The sequence below is a fragment of the Rattus norvegicus genome, chromosome 5, assembly GCF_036323735.1.
Source record: "Rattus norvegicus strain BN/NHsdMcwi chromosome 5, GRCr8, whole genome shotgun sequence".
NCBI classification, from domain to species: Eukaryota; Metazoa; Chordata; class Mammalia; order Rodentia; family Muridae; genus Rattus; species Rattus norvegicus.
The window spans coordinates 102,373,801-102,394,004 of NC_086023.1; the positions used below are offsets into that span (position 1 = coordinate 102,373,801).

The following is a 20,204-nucleotide window of genomic DNA, read 5'->3' on the forward strand; positions in this document are numbered from 1 at the left end:
CGTAAGTGACGGGAGAAGAAATGCAATTCAAAGAAAAATGTTAAGCCAAATGACAAGAAAATAAAATCACGATGACTGTCCTGCCAGATCGACATTTACTGACATGAAGACAAGCAGGACAGAAAACAGACACAGAGATCAACCATTGCGGAGCTAAACCTCATTCCCTTTGCCTATTCTCCCAAAGTTCAGATACATGTCTCTGACCTATCATCTACAGTAACTGCAATTTGTTTCTTAATGACTTTTCCCTCCACTCACAGGGGATTGTGCTGTCCTATAATTCAACAGTGCTTTATAGGCCTCCTGAGATCTCTAAGACTGCTGGAGAGCTTCAGGCTGCTGGATTTGGGCTTCATGGCTTGGTTTTGAACCCATTATTTATTGCTGGCTCATGTCTGGCAGTCACAGCAGCTACAAGAGACATCTCATATCCAGTGTGGGCATCCTGTGTGCTCTGGGCTTGAGACACATAATATATGACCTGTGTTAAATGGCTTGGGAACCCCATCCCTGTGGAGTGCTGGAATGGGAGAGGCAGGGTCTGTTTGTTCCCTACTCCTCTGTCCCTTCCCTGGTTAATTTTCTTACTGATCACCACCCACCTCACAGCCAACACCAGGATGGATCTAAGAGGTTCATTCCTGGATATTTAGCTTCTCCCCTGCTTGAAAGTTTTTGAAACTATTTTTAAAACGAACTTCATAAAATATATTTTAACTGCTTAGATACAGTTCTAGTTTTCTGTATAATGCTACAAAAAAAGGCAAGAATTACCCCACACCAAAATAATAATAAATAATTTAAAAAGGTCAAGCAGAAACATAGCTGTTTCTTACCTAGGCAAAATATCAAAACAATAATTCACAAAATAAACGTTTTGGCATGTGAATGATGGTTTTAAGTAAAAAGAAAAGCCCTTGTTCATTTTGCTCAAAGACATAAAATATGGTAGATATTATCTGTATAGACATGTGTGTTTATAGATATAAAATTGAAATCTATAGGTAACACATACAAATAATAACCCTTCAAAAATTCTAAAATGTGAAGGCTTTCAAAGTCCAGGACCAGGAACAGAAGCTTTACTTTTTCTGGCTATAAAAACAAGCATCCATTTCTTCAAAAGATTTTGCATAAGTACTGACATTTCAGGGCAACTCTTTAAGGATAGGCCAGCAGGGGTTCCAGACGGTCCTATGGGACGGGGAAACGGCATCATAGATAATGATCTATAATAATAGAATTACCAAATGTACAATGACTGCCTTAGGAAATGAGCAGATGAGATTACAATATGTAAATTCAAGAAATGCCTAATCTAGCAGTCTGGCTCCTTTGGGTTAGAAAAATAATAAAACACCAATGGGGAGGCACAGAGATGGGAGATAGCGATTGAGTTGAGTGAGTAATCTGATTAGGGACAAGGGATAACATACAATTTACTGTTCTCATTGAAACACGGGCATTGTAAATGACCCTCTGGAAATAAAAAAAAAAAATCAGACACATACCATGGGGAACTCAAGGAAACAGCACAGTATAAAATAACGGTCCCTCAAGCCCAATCAAAACACAGTTGGTCTGTGTACTAATTCTAACCGTGGAAGCTAAAGCCATCCACCAACCTATCTAGTGATAAAGCAGAGCCTCAGGTTACAAAATGTAAATGTGTGACTTTAACTTCACGGAAAGGATTGACTGTCCCCAGAGAAGTACTTGTTTTCAAGCCAACAAGACTGGTGAACACGATAAAAACGATCCAGAAAGTATTGGGTGATGGAAGCAGGAGACACCGGGCGTGACTGAAGCACGCTGAATGGCAGCGCAGTAGTCGGGATTCAGAGACAAGTTGGGCTGGAGAGGAGTCTGACTACCCCCAAGTGTTCCCCCTGGAATCATATAATTTGTCTAAATCTCCCGGGGGACCTTTTAAAAAGTGACTTCCACCATGCAAATGCAGCCAAATAAAGTATTTAATATGTCAACTGAAATGGACAGGCTGAACCGTCCCATTACCTCACACACCCTAGAATATCATCAACAAGGGTGTTTGATAAGCTGTTTAGTTTCCCAGTCAATAAGGAAAATAATGTTCAACTTGAATGTCTTTCATTGCAAGTTAGTTGTTTTCTTAAAGCACATTCCTAAAGCAATTCCCTGAGGAAAAGTGTACTAAACAACTTGGAAATAATTTGACAGTGGTTCCATGGCTACTTTTGAAATCACGTTTGATCTGAATGCTGCACCCACTCTGACCCGTGCCCCCTTGAAGCACCAGGGGAGATAAACATTTTTCAGGACAAAAAAAATCTTCCATTTACAGTATTTCCAAATGTCAATCATGTTTTACTATATATAGTCAACAGATATTACTGGAAACTCATATTTATGGCCAGAAGAATTCTTAACTGGACTTATAATAAGATATGAACTTAGTAAGTACTAAGTCTAGACTTTTAAATTCAAAAACATCTACGTTCTTAATAGGACTTTATGAGGAAGAGATGTGGGAAAGAAATGATCTGAAAGCCATGACATTACCAACATAAGATGGATCTTGCCATTGTATTGATCTATGATGTCTAGTCCCTAATGAATGAGGAATTAGTTAGGTATTGGTTATGGGACCAATGCTAAAGAACAGTATTTAAAGGTATGGTCTAGTCTAGACTCACTTTATTCCAGAACAAAAAGTTAAAATATGAATCTATAAATTCAAAACCTGATTATACTTTCAGTTTTCCCTGAAAGAGTTAGCCACATTCGATTTTACAGTTTTATTTCTTTGCTATGAGAGTGATACAAGATTCTAAAATACATGATTTTGAAGGCTTGTGATAGATTTGCCTATCACGAATTTAAAATAGCCACACTTATCAGTGCATATGTAGTGAGAAACCCCTTACGCTTTGAGCTCTTTGGGACATGTACTGGAATAGGGAATAGCCCTTTCTCTTTCCTTGCTCAGATGACAATGAGCAACTGATTTTGCGTCCTTAGACCTGTCTTACAATCTATAAATTGTGAGTATTGATACTGGCTTCTCGCGCAGAAGTGATGGGTTGTGACAGAATTCTGTAAATGACAAAGTATAATATGCAAGTAAGGTGTCATTGGAGAGGCAGCACAGAACTGGGTCAGGTTAGTTAGGTCAGAGTGACGGTGCTTAACCCAAATTACAGACGAAGTCTTAGGTTAAATGCATGAGGAAGGAGGCCTTTAATTTCAGTTCTGTGTTTATGATGGTCATGAGTAAACCAGACAGTATTAATAGAACTATGAAGGAACTGCCCGTAACTAGAAGGCTGCCAACCATTAAAAGTCAGCTGTAATAAAATGTATAAATACAATAAAAATTTTAAAGGTATTGGAAGACTGACAGGATTATCAACAGGAAGGCATCAGCAGGGCTAGTCTGAATGGGCAGGAATTTATAACAAGAATTTGTAACACTAAGAAATTAAAAGATCGGGATTTCAGAATCAAGAATAGAAATAGACATTGGAATTAAAAACACACACACACACACACACACACACACACACACACACACACACCTGGCTACCTTTCACCAAGATCTTTGTATGGATACAGAGACAATTCCCAGTGCACAACTCCTTGATTTTCTCACAACAGTCAAGGAGAGTCTAGGGTGTAGCTCAATAACAGTAGAGTGCACGGCCGTAATTTATCAAGCTCTGGGTTTCCTCTCCAACACAACGAAAAAGGATAAACAAATGTTTAAAAAGAAAAGGTAACCATGAGTGGTTTGGAGAAGCACAATCAATAAAGTGATGGGTATACAAGCACAGGGGCCCGAGTTTGGAGTCCCAGGATCAACAAGCTGGGTACAGTAGAGCATGCCTCTAATCCCAGGGCTAGGAAGATAGAGAGACCAGTGAGTACTGGGCATTCACGGGCCAGCAAGTCTGAATCAGTGACCTCAGGGTTCAGTGATAGACCATATCTAAAAAAATAAAAAAATAAATAAAATAAAAAAGAATCTATGGTAGTGACTGAGGAAGAACCCTAACCTGACCTCTAGCCTCCAGAGTCAAACCTAAAAGCCCCCGCCCTCACCCCAACCCCCAACTCGTGCATACACACACACAGAGAGAGAGAGAGAGAGAGAGACAACACACATCACACATATCACACACACACACACACACACACACACACACACACACACACAAATAAAGAAACTAATTTTCTTTACAACTAACCCTGAAAGCTTACTGAGGACTGATTTACTGCAGACTTAAGCATCCTTTGGGAATCACTGGAAGGGAGTGACTGATGTCGCTGGTCAGGCTCTAACTAACCACTGAGAGACAGCCAGTTAAGTGGAAGATGAACCATAAAGCTGCTTTCACGTTTGAAGTTGGAAAGTTCTGTTCTGTTTGTCCACAGTTTACCAAGAAATCTCCCACATTATGACCCTGACAACCACCACTGCTGGGTACACCCATTGCCCTCTCCTTTACCTTTCTCCTGGCCAGCTTTCAGGTTAACACCCCAGAACTCCCAAGGAGTAAAAAGGCAAGAAAACTTTCACTGTTCCAGCCTGCTATGCCTTAGCTCAATGGTTCTCAACATCTGGGTTGCAACCCCTGGGGATCAACTGATCCTCTCTTTGGGGTCGCCCAAGAACATCTGTATATCAGATATTTACATTATGATTCCTAATTATAGCAAAGTTAGAATTAGGAAGTCGCAACAAAAATAATCTTATGGTTAGGGGTCATCACAACATAAGGAACTGTATTAAGGGTTCAAAACATTAGTAAGGTTGAGAACCACTGCCCTAGATGAACTTCAAATAGATGTAGGCCATCTGGTTGTTTTAGTAAAAGAATGTTTCATTTATTCTCCAGCATGCAGCATTGTGGCAACATATAAAGTTAAACAGTACTGATTTTAAAGGTTCTAAATGTCTGGATTTATGTGACATTACCAATTTACCAACAGCCCCCTCCTCCAAAGTACTGATTAACCTCTGTCATGAATCTATTTATAGTTAAAAATATATAATATATCAGTGACCAAAAAAATGTGGTTGACTCTCTTAGGCTTTAAATACTTAATTATCCTTTAAAAAAAAAAAGTCTATAGGAAAAGCCGGGGGTAGCAGGATGCTGAGTCAGGAGAGTTGAGCCCATGATGTAGAGGCTAGCCTGGGTAACACAGTGAGAGTTTTGTCAAATAAATAAATAAATAAATAAATAAATAAATAAATAAATAAATAAATAAATAAAACAAAACAAAAAACCAACGAGATAAGTTTACAATAATACAGAGGCCATTAAATATTTAATCTGATGGATTTTGACAAAGGCATTACATCCACACAATAACTATGAAGACAAAGACCCTTCCCATCCCTTCCATGAGGACAATTCTTGGGGTTGTTTCTAGTTCTCTGACAATCTGAGGTGAAACCCTTCATTACTGAAGCAGCAGCGACCAGATGCTGCTATACACATACACGGAATCGCGGAATGTGCACTCTCTCGTGTAAAGCTGTATGCTTTCTGTATTGTTATTAATCCATAATTTACCCACATGGTTAGAGTTTTAAAGGTTCAGTCTATGTGTGTACAAATGTGTTATCTCCATGATGGAGAAGATAGCTAGCACTTTCATAAAACCAATACCAAAAGGACCCTCGTTGTTATCACTTACTATAAATACACTTATAAAATTCTTTTGTATTCTCTAGTACATGTTTTAATCGCTTGGTGGAGTAGCTAGGTATAGAATAACTAAGTTACAGGGAACGTACTTAATTAAAAACTGTCAGTCCCAGGGGCTGGGGATTTAGCTCAGTGGTAGAGCGCTTACCTAGGAAGCGCAAAGCCCTGGGTTCGGTCCCCAGCTCCGGAAAAAAAAAAGAACCAAAAAAAAAAAAAAAACTGTCAGTCCCACAAAGGAGACACCCCACTGTGTGGTTCCATGTGTAACAATCCTTGAGAATTATCGTTGCTCTATACCCTTGTCAACACTGGTCTTGTAGTTTTGTGAGTTTCAATATTCTACAAGTATAAGCTGTCTTCATTTTCGCTTGCCTTTGTCTCTCATGGTGCTGAGGGTCTTTTTAATTACTTAGAAACCTATCGTTTCTTTTTCTTGTGAGGCTGCAAAGTCACGTATAACATTTTGTTGTAGTTGTCATATGCTACAGATGCACTGACGCACACACGCTACTTCATGTATGTAAAGATTCAGGACGAGTTTGTGGAGTTGGTTCTCTCCACCTTGCCATGAATCGTCAGGCTTTTCCTGCTGAGCCTTCTCGTCAGTCTCATTTGCTCTTACTTTAGCTATATTTTTGTTATTAATTTATAGGAGCTTTATCTCCTATTGTTTTAGAGCTTTATCAGATGTGTGATGTAAGGACAGCATTTTCTGAATGCGGTTTACCCTTTCATTTTCTTAATGGTGTCTTTTGATGAGCACACCCTTTTAAATTTGATAAGGTATAAGATATGATCGATATTAACTAGAAATTACTGTAGTCTCAATTTCAGCAAGAATGCATATTAGTGTAATTGCATTGTTTGGATAATATCCAGGTTATCAAATAAAAAGGTTGGTCAAGGATTGCTACATATGCAGTTTTAAATTCCTTCTGGATCAGATGAATTTTGTTGTCATTATCTGACCACAAGTCATCTTTTATTGAATGTTACCCAATAAGCCTTTGTCCTACTTGCCTGGCTTTATGGGCATCAATGCTTCCTACACTGCCAGAGGCCAGATGCCAAAGCCTTTCATTACCAGATATTTTAAAATCAATGGGCATGGATGTCTGTCATTTGAAGGGGGAACAAAGAGAGATGAGGAAATATCAGAACCTACAGAGCTGCTGACTCAGGAAAGCTCTTTGACTTTTTCTTTCAAAGATGGAGATAAAAGGAAACAGAAAAGCATGTGGCACCAGTACAGCCATAACGGAAAAGACCTTAGCAGACACAAGTATTCAAGTCAGCCACAAATCCACTCCAAACTACAAACTCCCCTTAGGTTCCTTAGACAAAGCTGGACAGACATTAGACATTTAATACTTTTCAATGACTTCTGCAGGCCTGCAGTTCCATGTAAAAATAAGGAAAACAGCAGGCACGTGTGATGTAGGGCTCCTTACTGTTCTCTGCAAGCTCGGGTAGCTGTGGCCCAGGTGCCTTTCTGCCTTGTGACCAAGACGTGACAGTAGTCGGAATGAAGAAGCCATCCAACTGGGCAGGATCTGTCCTCCAGCCCCTGCAAAACAGTTGTGCGTGTTTTGAATGGACTTGATAATCTGAAGTCTGCCCCATAGTAGAAGCCCGTGAGCCTTCTCGCTGCAGCCGAGCAGAGGCACCCCTACCTGTAATTTCCCATTTTAAGAGATAAATGACTTCCCCCTGACAGGGGCCACCTCAGTCAGAGATGGCTCAATTTTGTACCACTGACATGCTGATAATTAAGCAAAACTGGCTGATCTAATACTATATTTTGGATCCTATTATCATGGTTGTTCCCCCCCCCCGCACCCCTGGACAGGGGCTCTTTGTGTAGTCCTTGATGTCCTGAAACTCACTCTGTAGATCAGGCTGACTTTGAACTCAGAGATCCACCTGTCTCTGCTGGAATTCAAAGCAGGTACCATCACCACCTGGCTTTATATTTTGGATCTTAAGAAGTCACTTTGTCCCATTTTTCCCTCGTGACTTTCCAGGTGTAATAAGAAAAGACATGCATGAGTTGAGAATCGCATGTTGGATCACTCTGTCAGCTCATCACCCTGTGTGTTGTCGCTAAAGGTGCTCAGTCCCACCTTGGTTTGGGAGCTCCAGACGTTCCAGGCGATCCCATCACATTGATACAATCTGTGGGTGTGTTCTTCCAAATGAAAGAGTCCCTTTAATTCCACAGAACAGTTCTTTGGAAACAAGGGCCGTAGACCCTGTAGGGAAGAGTGGCAGATTAGAATGGATTTCATGTGAGTTGATAGCAGTTTCCTCCCTTGGGTCTTCATTTACAGGGCAGCAGCTGTGTCAAGTAAACTATCCCCAAACTTGGGGTCCATTTTGTGAACAAAGTGTGTTTAGAGACCAGGAAACCGTTAGCTGGAAGGCAAATAGGGAGGAAAGAAGATTTCCATACCTGACTGAGAAAGTTCGAGTCGGTTGTGGGTTCTACCTTATCGGCTAGAGGCAGCTCTGCCACCTTGACTGTCCTCTGTGGCTGACGAATGACGGATATTTTGGCCTTCCGTTTGTGAGCTGAGAATCTGTCCCCCTCCAGTTTCAAGGAAACTATACCATGATACTTGAGTAAAGCAACAAACAGAGACAATGAGAGAAAAATAAGCGCTGGCAGAACAAACCAACCTTTTTCACCACCACCACCGCCACCACCACCATCATCGTCGTCATCGTCATCATCATCATAAGCATTTCAAAGCAAAGAGACAAAAGGATTTTTCTTAATCACCCAATCTTTTAGGAAAAAACTTCCCCCCCCAAAAAACAGATAAATAGACAAAGAGAAAAATATAATAATATCACTACTGTGAAAACATCTATGAACTTAAGACATTTAGCAATTCTTTATGCTTACATTGTAGATGGTGTCTGTTCCATTTCTACAAACAGAGGATGGGAGGACCTGAAAGCAGCAAAAGACAGGATGTGGACAGAGCTGACTTAAAAAGCAATTAGCAGTATGCTTTAGGGGGGTCTGAAACAACTGGAAACTTAAAAGAATATTTCATGATTGTTTTTCATGCCAGGTTTAAACCATCGTGTCTACCTACGGCTCATGGTTATGCTGATTTCTGACAGGCTGGACAGAAGATGTGGCTTTAGTTTCAGTTTATAGCACAGAAAGATTCAGGCACACACACACACACACACACACACACACACACACACACACACACATGAGAATGTGCCTTGTGGGACTCACAGCTTCCATACCAAGGAGGTCACTTCTGTTCTAGGACAGCCGATTGTTCCCTATCTCGCTGGGTCTTGGCTGAATGAATGTACCTACCACTTCAATTAGCACAGTGGGTGGAGTGGGTCGGGGTAGTGACATTAGCACATAAAAGGCACTGCACGACTCCACAAAGAACTCACTATGAGAATGCAGTCTGCACTGTCTCAGACACCTTTTACAATCCCCACACATCCACTCCATCTCCACCCTTACTGATTTGCCATTCCCCTGTGTCGTCATCTTCCTTTGAGAGAGGTCTGTGAGATCAAAACCCCGAAGAGCATCTCCTTTGGTGATGGATGGAGGGGGCCTTCTTTCCAGATGAGGAGAACCGGAAGTGGTGAGTGAGGATGACCCTGAGGGCAGTGGATGCCAACGTCCCTTCCCCCACGTGCTGTGCTTGCTTTGGTTGAAGGAATTTGAAGGATGGCACCGTCCTGGAGGCAGGCAAGATGGCAGGCGATCAGTACACTACACAAACGCATAAGTGATGGCATTGACACAGTTCCTGGAACAGCTTGTCATTAAACCTAGATGGATGAATTTCCCACCAGATGTTGCCTTTTCCCCATTTGCCAGAAACTCCCTCTCTCTTCATCAGTTTCCACCTGGGAAAGCCGTATCCTTCTGCACATGGACGGGGTGATTATAAAGTCATGAAATCCATCCCACAAATCACAGATGAAAATCATCGTCATGGTTTGATAACCATTCCAGACACTTAGGAAACCGGCTCAGCGCCCTCCTTCCGTGATCCTCATCTACATGGAAGGTTTATTCACTGATCAAGTGTCACCCCGCTCCGTGCACTTTGAAAGGATTTGGTTTTCCTCCAGTCTTTTAGAGGTACAAACTGGAATTGTTTAAAGGTAGCATGTGATCAAGAAGCAGCTATAAAAGAATTTGCAATCAACTACAAAGGGACAAAACCCTAGCGAATCTTAAGAGAGTTTCTACTAGAAACCTCGACCATCGGATACAGAAGTAAGGCACAGAAAACAACCCACAAAATACAAACAAACTAGGCCAGTGGAATGGCTCAGCAGGTGAGGATGCTCACCACCAAGCCTGACTATCAGAGTTTGATCCTGGGAACCCACTTAATAGGAGATTCCCACAGGTTGTCCTCTGACCTCCCCACCACACCATAAGTAAAAATGAATTAAAAGTTAAAGCACAATTACAAACCTCCACTAGCAAGAAAACGAAAACAGCCTGCTGAAAGAACCTGTCTGGATATTTATCTTATTTTTTAGCAGCGCAGAGATTCGAGCATGGAGCCTCTCACAGGTTAAGCAAGCACTCTGCCACTGAACTAGCTAGCATTCCCAGCCCCGGGCGTTTTTGTATGTGTATATTCCCCACACTTAATGTGGTTGGACATTCCTGCTGGCAAGGAAGCACACGTGGTGTGGAGGAAGAGAGATAAAGAGATGTCATGGAAACGTGGGCATATAGAGCAAAGGAGGCAGCAGCCATTTTTATTTTAGGGTGAGCAAGGGGACACTAGATTACAGGTAAGGAAAAAATGCATGTGACAAGCATAAAAAGAAAGGCTTGAAATGGAGGGTCACGCTGGACACAAAGCGTCACATAGGTAAGGAACCAGATGCAGAAGGACTTTGGCAGAACAAAACCTCAGAGCGCCGAGAGTTGGCTTTCCGTTCTATTCGTGGGCTGCTCTCTAGCAGGCTCTTCCCAGAACCATTTGGCAATGCCTCACCAAGTCATTCACTAGTATTCTCCAGCTGCCCCCAAACCCCATTCGGCTGCATCTTCACCTCTATTCCCCCCAATCCCTTCCCTTCTTAGAATTTCCCTGGTCACACTGCAGTGGGGGCTCCCATTTTAGGCGCCCGAGAACCCTCCTTAACAGAGGAAGATAATTACAGCCCTGCAGACTCAGGGGGAAAAGAATTGTCCACAGATTCTCACCACCATTGTTTCCCCCTTGGTGAGAACAACAAATGGTTAGGGGAAAAAAGCAGCCAGGGCACTGACTTGTTGCTTTGCTGCAGCCATTGCTCTTAGCAGGAGGAAAAACCACATGAAGCACAGACCAGAATAAAGAAACCGGAGTCATGGTGGAGGCGGCTTTCTTGACAAGAAATTACGCATTTTGATTTGAAGGTGTTATCAAGCATGTTGGCTGCGGCAAGCCAGCAGCCATGGCGCCAGGACCGCTCCTGATTTCAAGACGAGGATCAAAAGAATACCTCCTTTTGAGTCCAAAATTTTCACTGCTGCTTTTGTCTGTGTGCCAAGAACCGCATTCACAGGGGAGTTCAGAATTACTTCAAAGACCTCATCGTCTTCCTCTAATCCGTCATAGGTAATTGCTATATTCCACATCTTAGTTGACATTCCTACAAGAAGTAAACATTTTAATTACTCTTTAATTGCTATTTCAATCACCTAGGTGTCAGAGAAATATATTAATTAACATGTCTACAGCTAGACTGCAGTAGCCCGAGTGAGCTATTGTACTGCCACCAACTCATGGAGGCCCCGCTGTTCTCCCAAATAATATAAAAAGAACGCATTTGTTCCTGGACAATGATGACGGCCTTCAATGCAAACACTGTAACAAAAAAGTAGGCTGCATTGCACAGGGGGAGGGAACAAAAAGGTTAGTAGACAAAATCCCAGACATAATTTTTCTGCCAACCCCACCCCCTCTGTGCTTAAGAATAAATAGTTACTACAATCCGAAAATCTTAATAGTTGCGAAAATTCTTAAGATGGTGCAGCAGACAGAAGTTGATTATTGGATGGTACTCCAGGCACCTCACAGAATCCTCGAAGCAATTCATCTACTCCAACTGCTGCCTGTGTCGGCTGCCATCCGTCCCCAGATCTCCTAGCCCATGGCTGGTTTTTCTAATGATGCAATACTCAGCCGTTGGATACTCTCCTAGAGAATGTATGGGCTGGGGGTTGTACACACAGGCTGCTCCAGCCTCCATATCCCACAAGTTTATTCCACACAGTCCTCTGAACTTAGCACAAGTTTCCATTTGCTAAGACATCCCAGCCAACCCCTCAGGATGGAAGGCAAATCCAAGTCAGAGACACCAAGTATTCAGGCTGGAAGATGCTTCTGAATCCTCAGCAGTTTCTAGGACGGGAGCCGTAGTGCATCATCCTGGATCTACTTAGAGGGGAAGGTGAAGGCAGAAGTAAGCAAGCTGAAGGCTGTTTGGTGGCATTGAGAGACTAAGAGAGAGGACAAGGGACAGTAGTAAGCTCACAGTTTAGGCCCTCGGGCAAAGCTCCAAGTCTGTCCTGCCTCCCCTGCCTGTGGGTGCTGTCACATCCAATAGTCCTTCTCCATACGGTGGCTAAGCACTGCTTCTCAGCCTTCTCTTCTGAAAACTGACTTTTGCTTGCATACTGACGTGTCTGTTACTCTGTCATCTACATGACAGCCACCTTCTCGAAAGGGTGTCTCACACGGATTTTACGGCTCAATCAGCTTTCCGCGGAAAGTTGAATTGTTCACTTCTGAACTGCGCTGCTTTTAGAGGGAAAATGGGGGGCATCTGCAATAATTTTGGTAGCAGAACAAGCTGGTAATCGATTTATGAAGCTTCCAGCCTCGTCTGTGTCTCAGATTATTTTTGCTAACAGTCTTTGAAAAACCAGAAGTTGAAATATTTAATATAAAATACTAATTAATTCCCATCTCACGGATGGACGAGTAGGTCTACCAAAACGCATGTTTTATCCCTCAGCGTTTACCTTCGAATTAGAAGCTATGGAGAACACCAGACAAGCGGCAAAAGCCAAGCTCTGACCTGAAAGAGTTTGGAACTTTTTGGAGGAGACAAGACAAAATTTAGGGTAGCCAGGAGGATTGGCTCTAGGTCTCCCACGGAATGCCAACATCTGCAGCAATTGCTTAAGTCCCTTTAATATATATCCTATGCAATCCTCTTAAACTTTGGATCGTCTCTAGATTGCTTATAATATCAATATAATGAATACTTTGTGAATCATGTACCTTGTTCCAGATAATGACAAGAAAACCAGGGCTCTGTCAGTACAGACAGAATGGCTTTTCTGATTATTCTTTGATTTGTGCTTGGTTGACTAGGTGGATATGGAAACCAGGGATCCTGTAGCTTTTTTCTTACATGCCAGAAAGCCAAGTAACTATTAAATCTATGCGTGCTTAGCTAACAAAAATATACAGAATGCAGTGTGGGCAGTGGATGCCTGTAGGATCCACATCCACAGACCAGGATGCAGTGTGGGCAGTGGATGCCTGACTTGAAGGGAAGAAGTGAGAAGCAATCTAAGGACGTTAGCAAAGTTGAGTTGGAGTCAGGGGAGTGGTAAATAGATTGCTGAGTGGGGAAGTTGCATCTGGGGAAAAGAGGCCACAGGTTGCAGGAAGATTCTTTAGCTACACTACAGAGAACCCTGGATACACGTCAGATTCAGGCTTTAGACAATGGTTAATGAGGGAAGACACCACTAACATTCTGAAAGTGAATGCTTTAGCAAACTGAATCTGAGTGTGTTTGTGTGAGGGCTGGATACTCAAAGACTCTGGGACGTTAGAGGCAGCTGTTAGAGGAGATAAAATGAGATTGACAAAGAAGAGAGTTGAAGGCTGAGATTGGTAATATTCAGAGAACTCTTCTGACCACCAAGCATCATAAGGTTAGGTAGAATGTAAATAAAAAGCCAATATGCAGAAACATATTTCCACATCTCAAACACTTGTCCTATTTGAAAATTTATTTTAGAAAAAAATGATAGTATCACTTTTAAAGAAACAAGCCAAACAAAAAGGCCTTTAAAGTTGTTGCTGGGTCTTACGGAACCAAACTGAATCGTTGAAAGAGATCCTCTCTGAGTTCTTTCAAGAGCTTCTAATTTGCTGACCTACATTTCAACTCGGTTTCAAGTCTCCCAGGTGTGGGGGTCACCATCTCAGGTTAACGAGATTGTGAATGGGATTTGAGATTGTGAATGGGATTTTCATCGCTGTTGTTTGGTCCCCCACTTCCTCCACTTTCCAGGTGCAAAGTGTCCCTTAACTCCCTGAGATATATCTGGGTTTCCAAGAGGCTTGAACCACCCCTTCCCCTGTTTGCAGAAAACAAAAGGTACTGGAGTGCAGAAGAGGTGTCCTGTCATAAAGAAACACACACACAAAACAACAATAACAACAACAACAACAACAACAACAACAACAGCAACAACAACAACAACAAAACACATCCATTTTACAGAGAAAACCAGTTCCTGGATATTTTCCCAAAAATGCAGATTTCTCTGTTGAGAGACATTTTCTCAATATTTTTCAGTAAGTGCCAAATTAGAGAGCTGTTCCTTTGGAAAACATTTTGACTTTCCAGCATGATGATTTGATTAAGAAAGCATCAAATCTTTCAGGGACACATTTTAAAGGGAGGTGCTCGTTTTCCTTGGAGTATTTGCACAGGCGCTGATGCACTACAGGTCACAGCAGCGGAACGCCTTCTCGCAGTTCCTGTTTGCAAAGTTTGGTAAAGTGCTACAGGCGAGCCTTCCTCTTCCCCAGTCAGAGCTCTTGTGTCCCACACTAACTCGTGTACTGGGTGACCCCTTCTGTCTCTCTCCTATCGGGGAAGCTGATGTTTCCAGAGAAATGAATAGGTTGATCCCGGCAAAAGTGATAGTGTGTGAGCTGGGGACATATAAAAGAGGCAAGGATTTACAATATGAAAGTATTGTATAAACATTTATAGGACCTATGGGTGCGGAGGATTTTTTTTTAATTCTCTAAAGTAAGGCTTCATGATTCAAAATTATTTCTGGCTTAATAAATCCCCAGATCATGGGCAGCCAAGCGTGTGGCTTTTTTATAAAAAAAAATGTATAATACATGCTTATATTATTTCTCAATGTATAAACAATCCTTAAAATCCTGAGACCATTTGGGGAGGCCCTGAAGTCATTAGTAGCTATCAAAACAGCGTGTAAACTCTTCTAGACAAATGGGCATTTATCTTATGCAGCGGAATCTCCAGCAGATACTTTTCTGAGCCTCCCCTAGTGTGATAACATTCTAGCCACTCTAAATCCAAACAGAGCGCCCGGTGGGCTGCTGAAACCCTGACTCACAACAAACAGCCATGGGTGATAAAAAGGGCATATGGCAAAAAACAAGAAGTGACTTTCAAACAAGTCCTTCAAAACATGAGGACAAAAAGAACCTTAACCCTTTCATGGTAGACCAGAGGACGAAGAAACCTATGGAAGCCAGAGGATAAACACTGAATACAGAGCAGCGATAACGAGATCAGCCTAGAAAACCTACTCGTCCTTGTTAGAAAGCTAAACGACACCGGAAGGAGGCTAACAAGAATATCTGAGCATGTCAAATTTAAGGCTCATCGTTATAGGCTAAATTGTATTCCCCACAGATTATATTGTGAGGCCTTCCTAAGTAACTGCCAGGACCTCACAATGTGACCTTATTTATGGGGTGATGGCACCGTCGAGAGTTAGCATGACGTCATAGTGGGACAGGGTAGCTCCTTAACTTAAGCTCATTTGGGTCCTTGTGATGAGGGAGAATCTATCCGTAGGGATCATGTGAAGGTGGAAGGACTAGGGAGACAGAGCCAGAGCCAGGATCACCAAAGATTGCCAGCTAACCTCAAAAGGCACCAAAGAAAGACAGGAGTGATTCTCCTTCACAGACCCACACATGGGTCTAGGACTGAACAGCCTCTGAAACTGCAAGGCAATGTCTCTGTGTAAAGCCACCCAGTTAGAGAAAAGCAACATAGTCTTCATATGTTACGCTTCTTATTGTGAACAGCACAAAGGCATTCCTCTCTTAATACTAAGATCGTCAGTTTGGGGATGGTGATGATATTTGGTCATTTTAGTGAGTTTACACGGGGCAGAACGACCTTAAGGTACAGACCATCTCTGTAGTATAAAGCCACAAGCCCTGGACACTTCTCCAGTGTTTTTCCATTTGTTCTTAGGTGAGTGGTCCAGGTCCATTACAGACCATAGGGAAGGAGGGAGAACCATGAAGAACAAGGAGGCAGATACACCCACCCATAGGAGAGCCTTGAAGGGCAGTGTCTAGCCTCTGGGATTTAAGGTAGACTTCTCCAGAAGTAAGTGATGGTTTTGTATTAGTGCTTCAGCCTTCCTCCTCCTCCTCCTCCCCCCTTCCTCCTCTTCCCCCTCCTCCTCCCTCCTCTTTTTACTCTTCCTCCCTCTCCTCCCTCTCCTCCTCCTTGTCTTCCTCCTCCTCCCCCTGCTTCTTTCCCCCCCCTCCTCCCCACTAGAATGCTGCCTCCCCTACAAAGTCTTCCAGCATTTTCTTTATCCAAAACAATGGCTTTCACTTTAGTTTCCAAAACTCTGTTAGCAAATATTCTCATGTCTATATGTTGCATACTGTAGAACAACTTCAGGAGAAGACACCACACTTTCATATTTTACTTTTTTGGTATCTAGCAAAAATTTCCCACAGAGTTAAATCAAGGTAAGTACTATTCAATGAAATAATGGTTTGCCCTGGAAGCGTATTATGACAACTTATTTCAATCATTTAGAAACTCCTTTTAGGAATCTGTAGAATCATAACATTTTAAAAATTCCTACTAAAATATGTGGATTATTAACATTATATCATACTGATGTTAAATTACTTTATCTTTCTGAGTTGTTTTGAGTATTTACTTTGATAATTTTTATGTTTGTCATTTGAAATACTTTTTTCTCAGTTGAATAAATATTCGCTTGTAATAAGACTGTATATGAGAGCCGACTTCAGGCCAAACTCGTCTGTTGGGATGGTATGGCTCCCTGATGATCCTCTAGTTGACTGAAATTGCATAATATCCGGTGTTCTCAGCAGTCACCAGATTGCTTATGGAACATGAAACAAACCATAAACACGAAACGTACCTGGGTCAAATTGAAGCAGTTTGGATGGAGTGACAGTAAAATCTTTTCCAACTACAGCTGACACTTGGTTAACCTTAGTAGGAAAAAAAAAGTCATTTAAAAAATATAAGTAAATATTCTACACTAGAGAAACGTTTACTCTTCCGACACCCATACCAGACTAAACTCATGGTCTCAAATCTGTTTTTAATGTTCGGTAAGATTTTTTAAATTATAATAAACCTTGGGTCCAGGCTCTGTCGTATGCTTTCCCCCCCTTAAGTTAGCTGATCGTTTCTCCTTTTAAAAGTATCCAGTTATTGGAATAGTAGAATAAAGTTTACAACCTTATTGTTCTGTTTGTTATAAGCCCCATTTTATTCCATCTCCTCCCTTGGTCATAAAATGGAGAAGGAAGAGGAGAAGGGAGAAGGAAAGTCAGGAAGACCAGAGAACTTGTGCACTGTTAGCCTGCTCTGAGGACCTCTGCAATCTCCAGAGCACAGAGTTCCCTCAGGCCAGTCTAACCAAACAAGTCCCACTGTCCCTGCCTTGATGCACCCATCATCACCCCGTACCAGTTTTGTGGGACTGGCAGACCTGGTAAGCGCTCTGTGCAGGCAATCTACACCCAGGACCCACAGTTCTAGAGTCCTTGTTATGAAAGTTGTACAGAGGAAAAATTACCCTGCTCTAACTCGACTACTGACTGCTCCATTGGGTCCCTGATCCAGTTCTAAAATCCAAAGAGGCTTCCAAAATCATGATCTTAGATGCCCAAGGAGAGCCTATGGGTCTGCTAAAAAAAAATGTCCATGTCGAGCTCATAAAGGACCATGGAGTGAGACCCCGGGTAGTCGTTAATTTTTCATATATTTAAGATGTTGAACATGGTCAAGATGATGAAGGGGACAGAGGACACAACTTGAAGCTCTGAATGCCCATCTATTCCTCTGGTCTCTGACATTGTCTCTATTTCCAGCCAAGATGCTAATAGGTTAATGATTCTGTCTAGAAGCATGTTGCTTGAGAAGGGATTACCTCTTAGGCTTCCATTCGCTCTTTGTCTTCAGTGTTCAGTGCCAAGGCTCCCCCTGAACCAGCTTTTGCTGGGAAAAGGCAGCCCATTGTACACCTGCATCCACCATATGCTGGAAGTTACTTTTGTCTGCATGGTTCTCACATATGCAATTACCTAGTATTTACCACCACCGAGTTTACAGAATCCTAGGTGGGAAAATCATGTCGGAGGCAAGGTGTTTGGAAAGACAGATCAGATGAAGGGACACAATTCCACGAGGGCAAACAGCACAGGGCAAAGTATACCTTCTCTCTCTTCTCAGTCAAGTGGTCCATACGATCTTATGTAAGATGGTAGGTTATATACACCCTGTATCAAGCGGTCCTCAAAGCCTCAGGCACTATGCTTGAAGAAGGCCTGCACACTTAGCTGTCAGGATGATACAACTTTTTATGTAGACTCAAGTTCCAAATAAGTTTTTTCTACATGTCAAGGTGAGTGGTAATGTAGACCTAAACACTTCGCTCAAATATATAGCACTGTCTGTGAAGGGCCAGGGGACTGTTAACAAAGCCACACAAGGCTTATTCTCTTCTTTCCCGTAGCCATTCCCTGGAGTTATGGGAAATGCCAACTTTTCTACCTTGATGATAAAACGCCTGCAAGTCCACCAGACAGGGACCTCCATCCACCAGAAAGGTAAACAGTGAGTGAGGGGCTCAGGCTTAGGTCCACCAGGTTTGTGGCAATTTTAATTCAACATAACTTCCACTCACAGAGACTCTACACTTTGGGTGACTGTCCCAAAGTCCCCTTCTACTTCTGCATGACATGGATACATCTCAAGCTAGGCTTCTGTCTCCCATTCTACCTTATCCATTGAGGCATAGAAAGTGATCCTGTTTCATTCACAGCTGGTGACTGCTTTAGGCATCTAATAGGAGCTGTGTACACCATCCAAGGTGGAATTTCAGACAGACTTACTAAGTTAGATATTTCGCTCTGTGAAATCAAACTTGAAAGCTAAAGAACGTATAGAAATAGCCGGATTTCAAAACCAGTGGATTTTAAATATTATCTAGGAATTCACTGAAAGACTGGGGGGCAAAGATGTTATATACTCTCTGTCATATAGTGATCTCCCCATCCCCCATGCACACACAGTTTGTAGTTTCCTTAGCCACTCTTAATTTTTCTAAGAAGATCATCAAAGATGCTAACCAGAAACATTATTTGCATTTTAGAGTTGTTACCTCTATGTCCACATAGGCTGAGTCCATGGAATATCCCCTTCTGGTGACTTCCAAGGTCAGTAAGCCCACATTCTCACAGACCTCATATTCAGTCTGGGACCATTCAATATATGACCATTTCAGTTCCAATCTGTGAATTTAAAAAAAGGAGGAAGGGCATTCTTAGGTTCCCATGAGAATGTCCCTCAGTATGGTCATATAGATGGGAGACAGCACTGAGTTCCATCCAATGGCAGTTTGGTTAATCCATGCCAATGACAGAAATCCCTCACAGTTATTTGGAATATTTGTTCATGAGGAACTTCTGCATTTTCTTATTTGATCATTATAATGCCCTCATGAGGGAACAGAGAAAATGTTCTAAATTCTACTTCATAAATGAAGTAAGATTAAAAGAATTTCCAAATCCCACAGTTGTTAGCGATGAGGCAGAGGTTCAAATTTGAGTGTGTGTGTGTGTGTGTGTGTGTGTGTGTGTGTGTGTGTGTGTGTGTGTGTGTGTGTAGGGAAAGAAACCAGCAGGCATGAAGCTATGAAGCTCAAGAGTCTATTCATTTTAGGAAGCTCTCTGAACCTGGGTTCACTTTAATGCACAGCCCTCCCCAGGGCGTGCTTAAGAATTTGAATGTCTATATGCTTTGCTCCTAACTCCTACTCCTCTTTCTGTGCCTGTGAAAGAGACACAAAGTGTGCAGCGTGGGTGCAGTCCTGGTCATCCCTTAGTGTCTACAGTTAAGTGGGACCCACTGCTGATGCTGGCATGTGTAGACATTCAAGTCTCACACAGCCTGCACAGAGCATGCAGTGTGGCTATAGCACACAGCCTGCACACATCCTTCTGTTTGCCCTACTTCATCTCTAGATGATGGACGATACCAAATGCAGTGTAGATCCTATGTAAATAGCTGATTTACTGTATTGTTTAGAGGTTAATGACAAGAAAGAGGGTCTGTGCACTCAACATGACATAATTCTGTAATAAATAATTCCAAATTATGATTGGTTATATCCACAAAACTCCTGCAACACAGAGG

At 42.1% G+C, this 20,204-nt stretch overlaps 1 protein-coding gene across 1 annotated transcript in view; it reads right to left on the reverse strand.

Annotated features, from left to right (window-relative positions):
- Frem1 (Fras1 related extracellular matrix 1) overlaps positions 1 to 20,204 on the reverse strand; it is a 148,264-nt gene that overhangs the window by 6,600 nt on the left and 121,460 nt on the right. Inside the window, exons 28-35 of the mRNA NM_001411535.1 lie at positions 19,171 to 19,300; positions 16,918 to 16,990; positions 11,205 to 11,354; positions 9,202 to 9,425; positions 8,608 to 8,655; positions 8,152 to 8,316; positions 7,823 to 7,951; positions 7,151 to 7,266 (exon numbers count right to left, since the gene is read on the reverse strand). Coding sequence (NP_001398464.1) covers positions 7,151 to 7,266; positions 7,823 to 7,951; positions 8,152 to 8,316; positions 8,608 to 8,655; positions 9,202 to 9,425; positions 11,205 to 11,354; positions 16,918 to 16,990; positions 19,171 to 19,300 — 1,035 coding nt within the window. The remainder of the gene's footprint in view (positions 1 to 7,150; positions 7,267 to 7,822; positions 7,952 to 8,151; positions 8,317 to 8,607; positions 8,656 to 9,201; positions 9,426 to 11,204; positions 11,355 to 16,917; positions 16,991 to 19,170; positions 19,301 to 20,204) is intronic.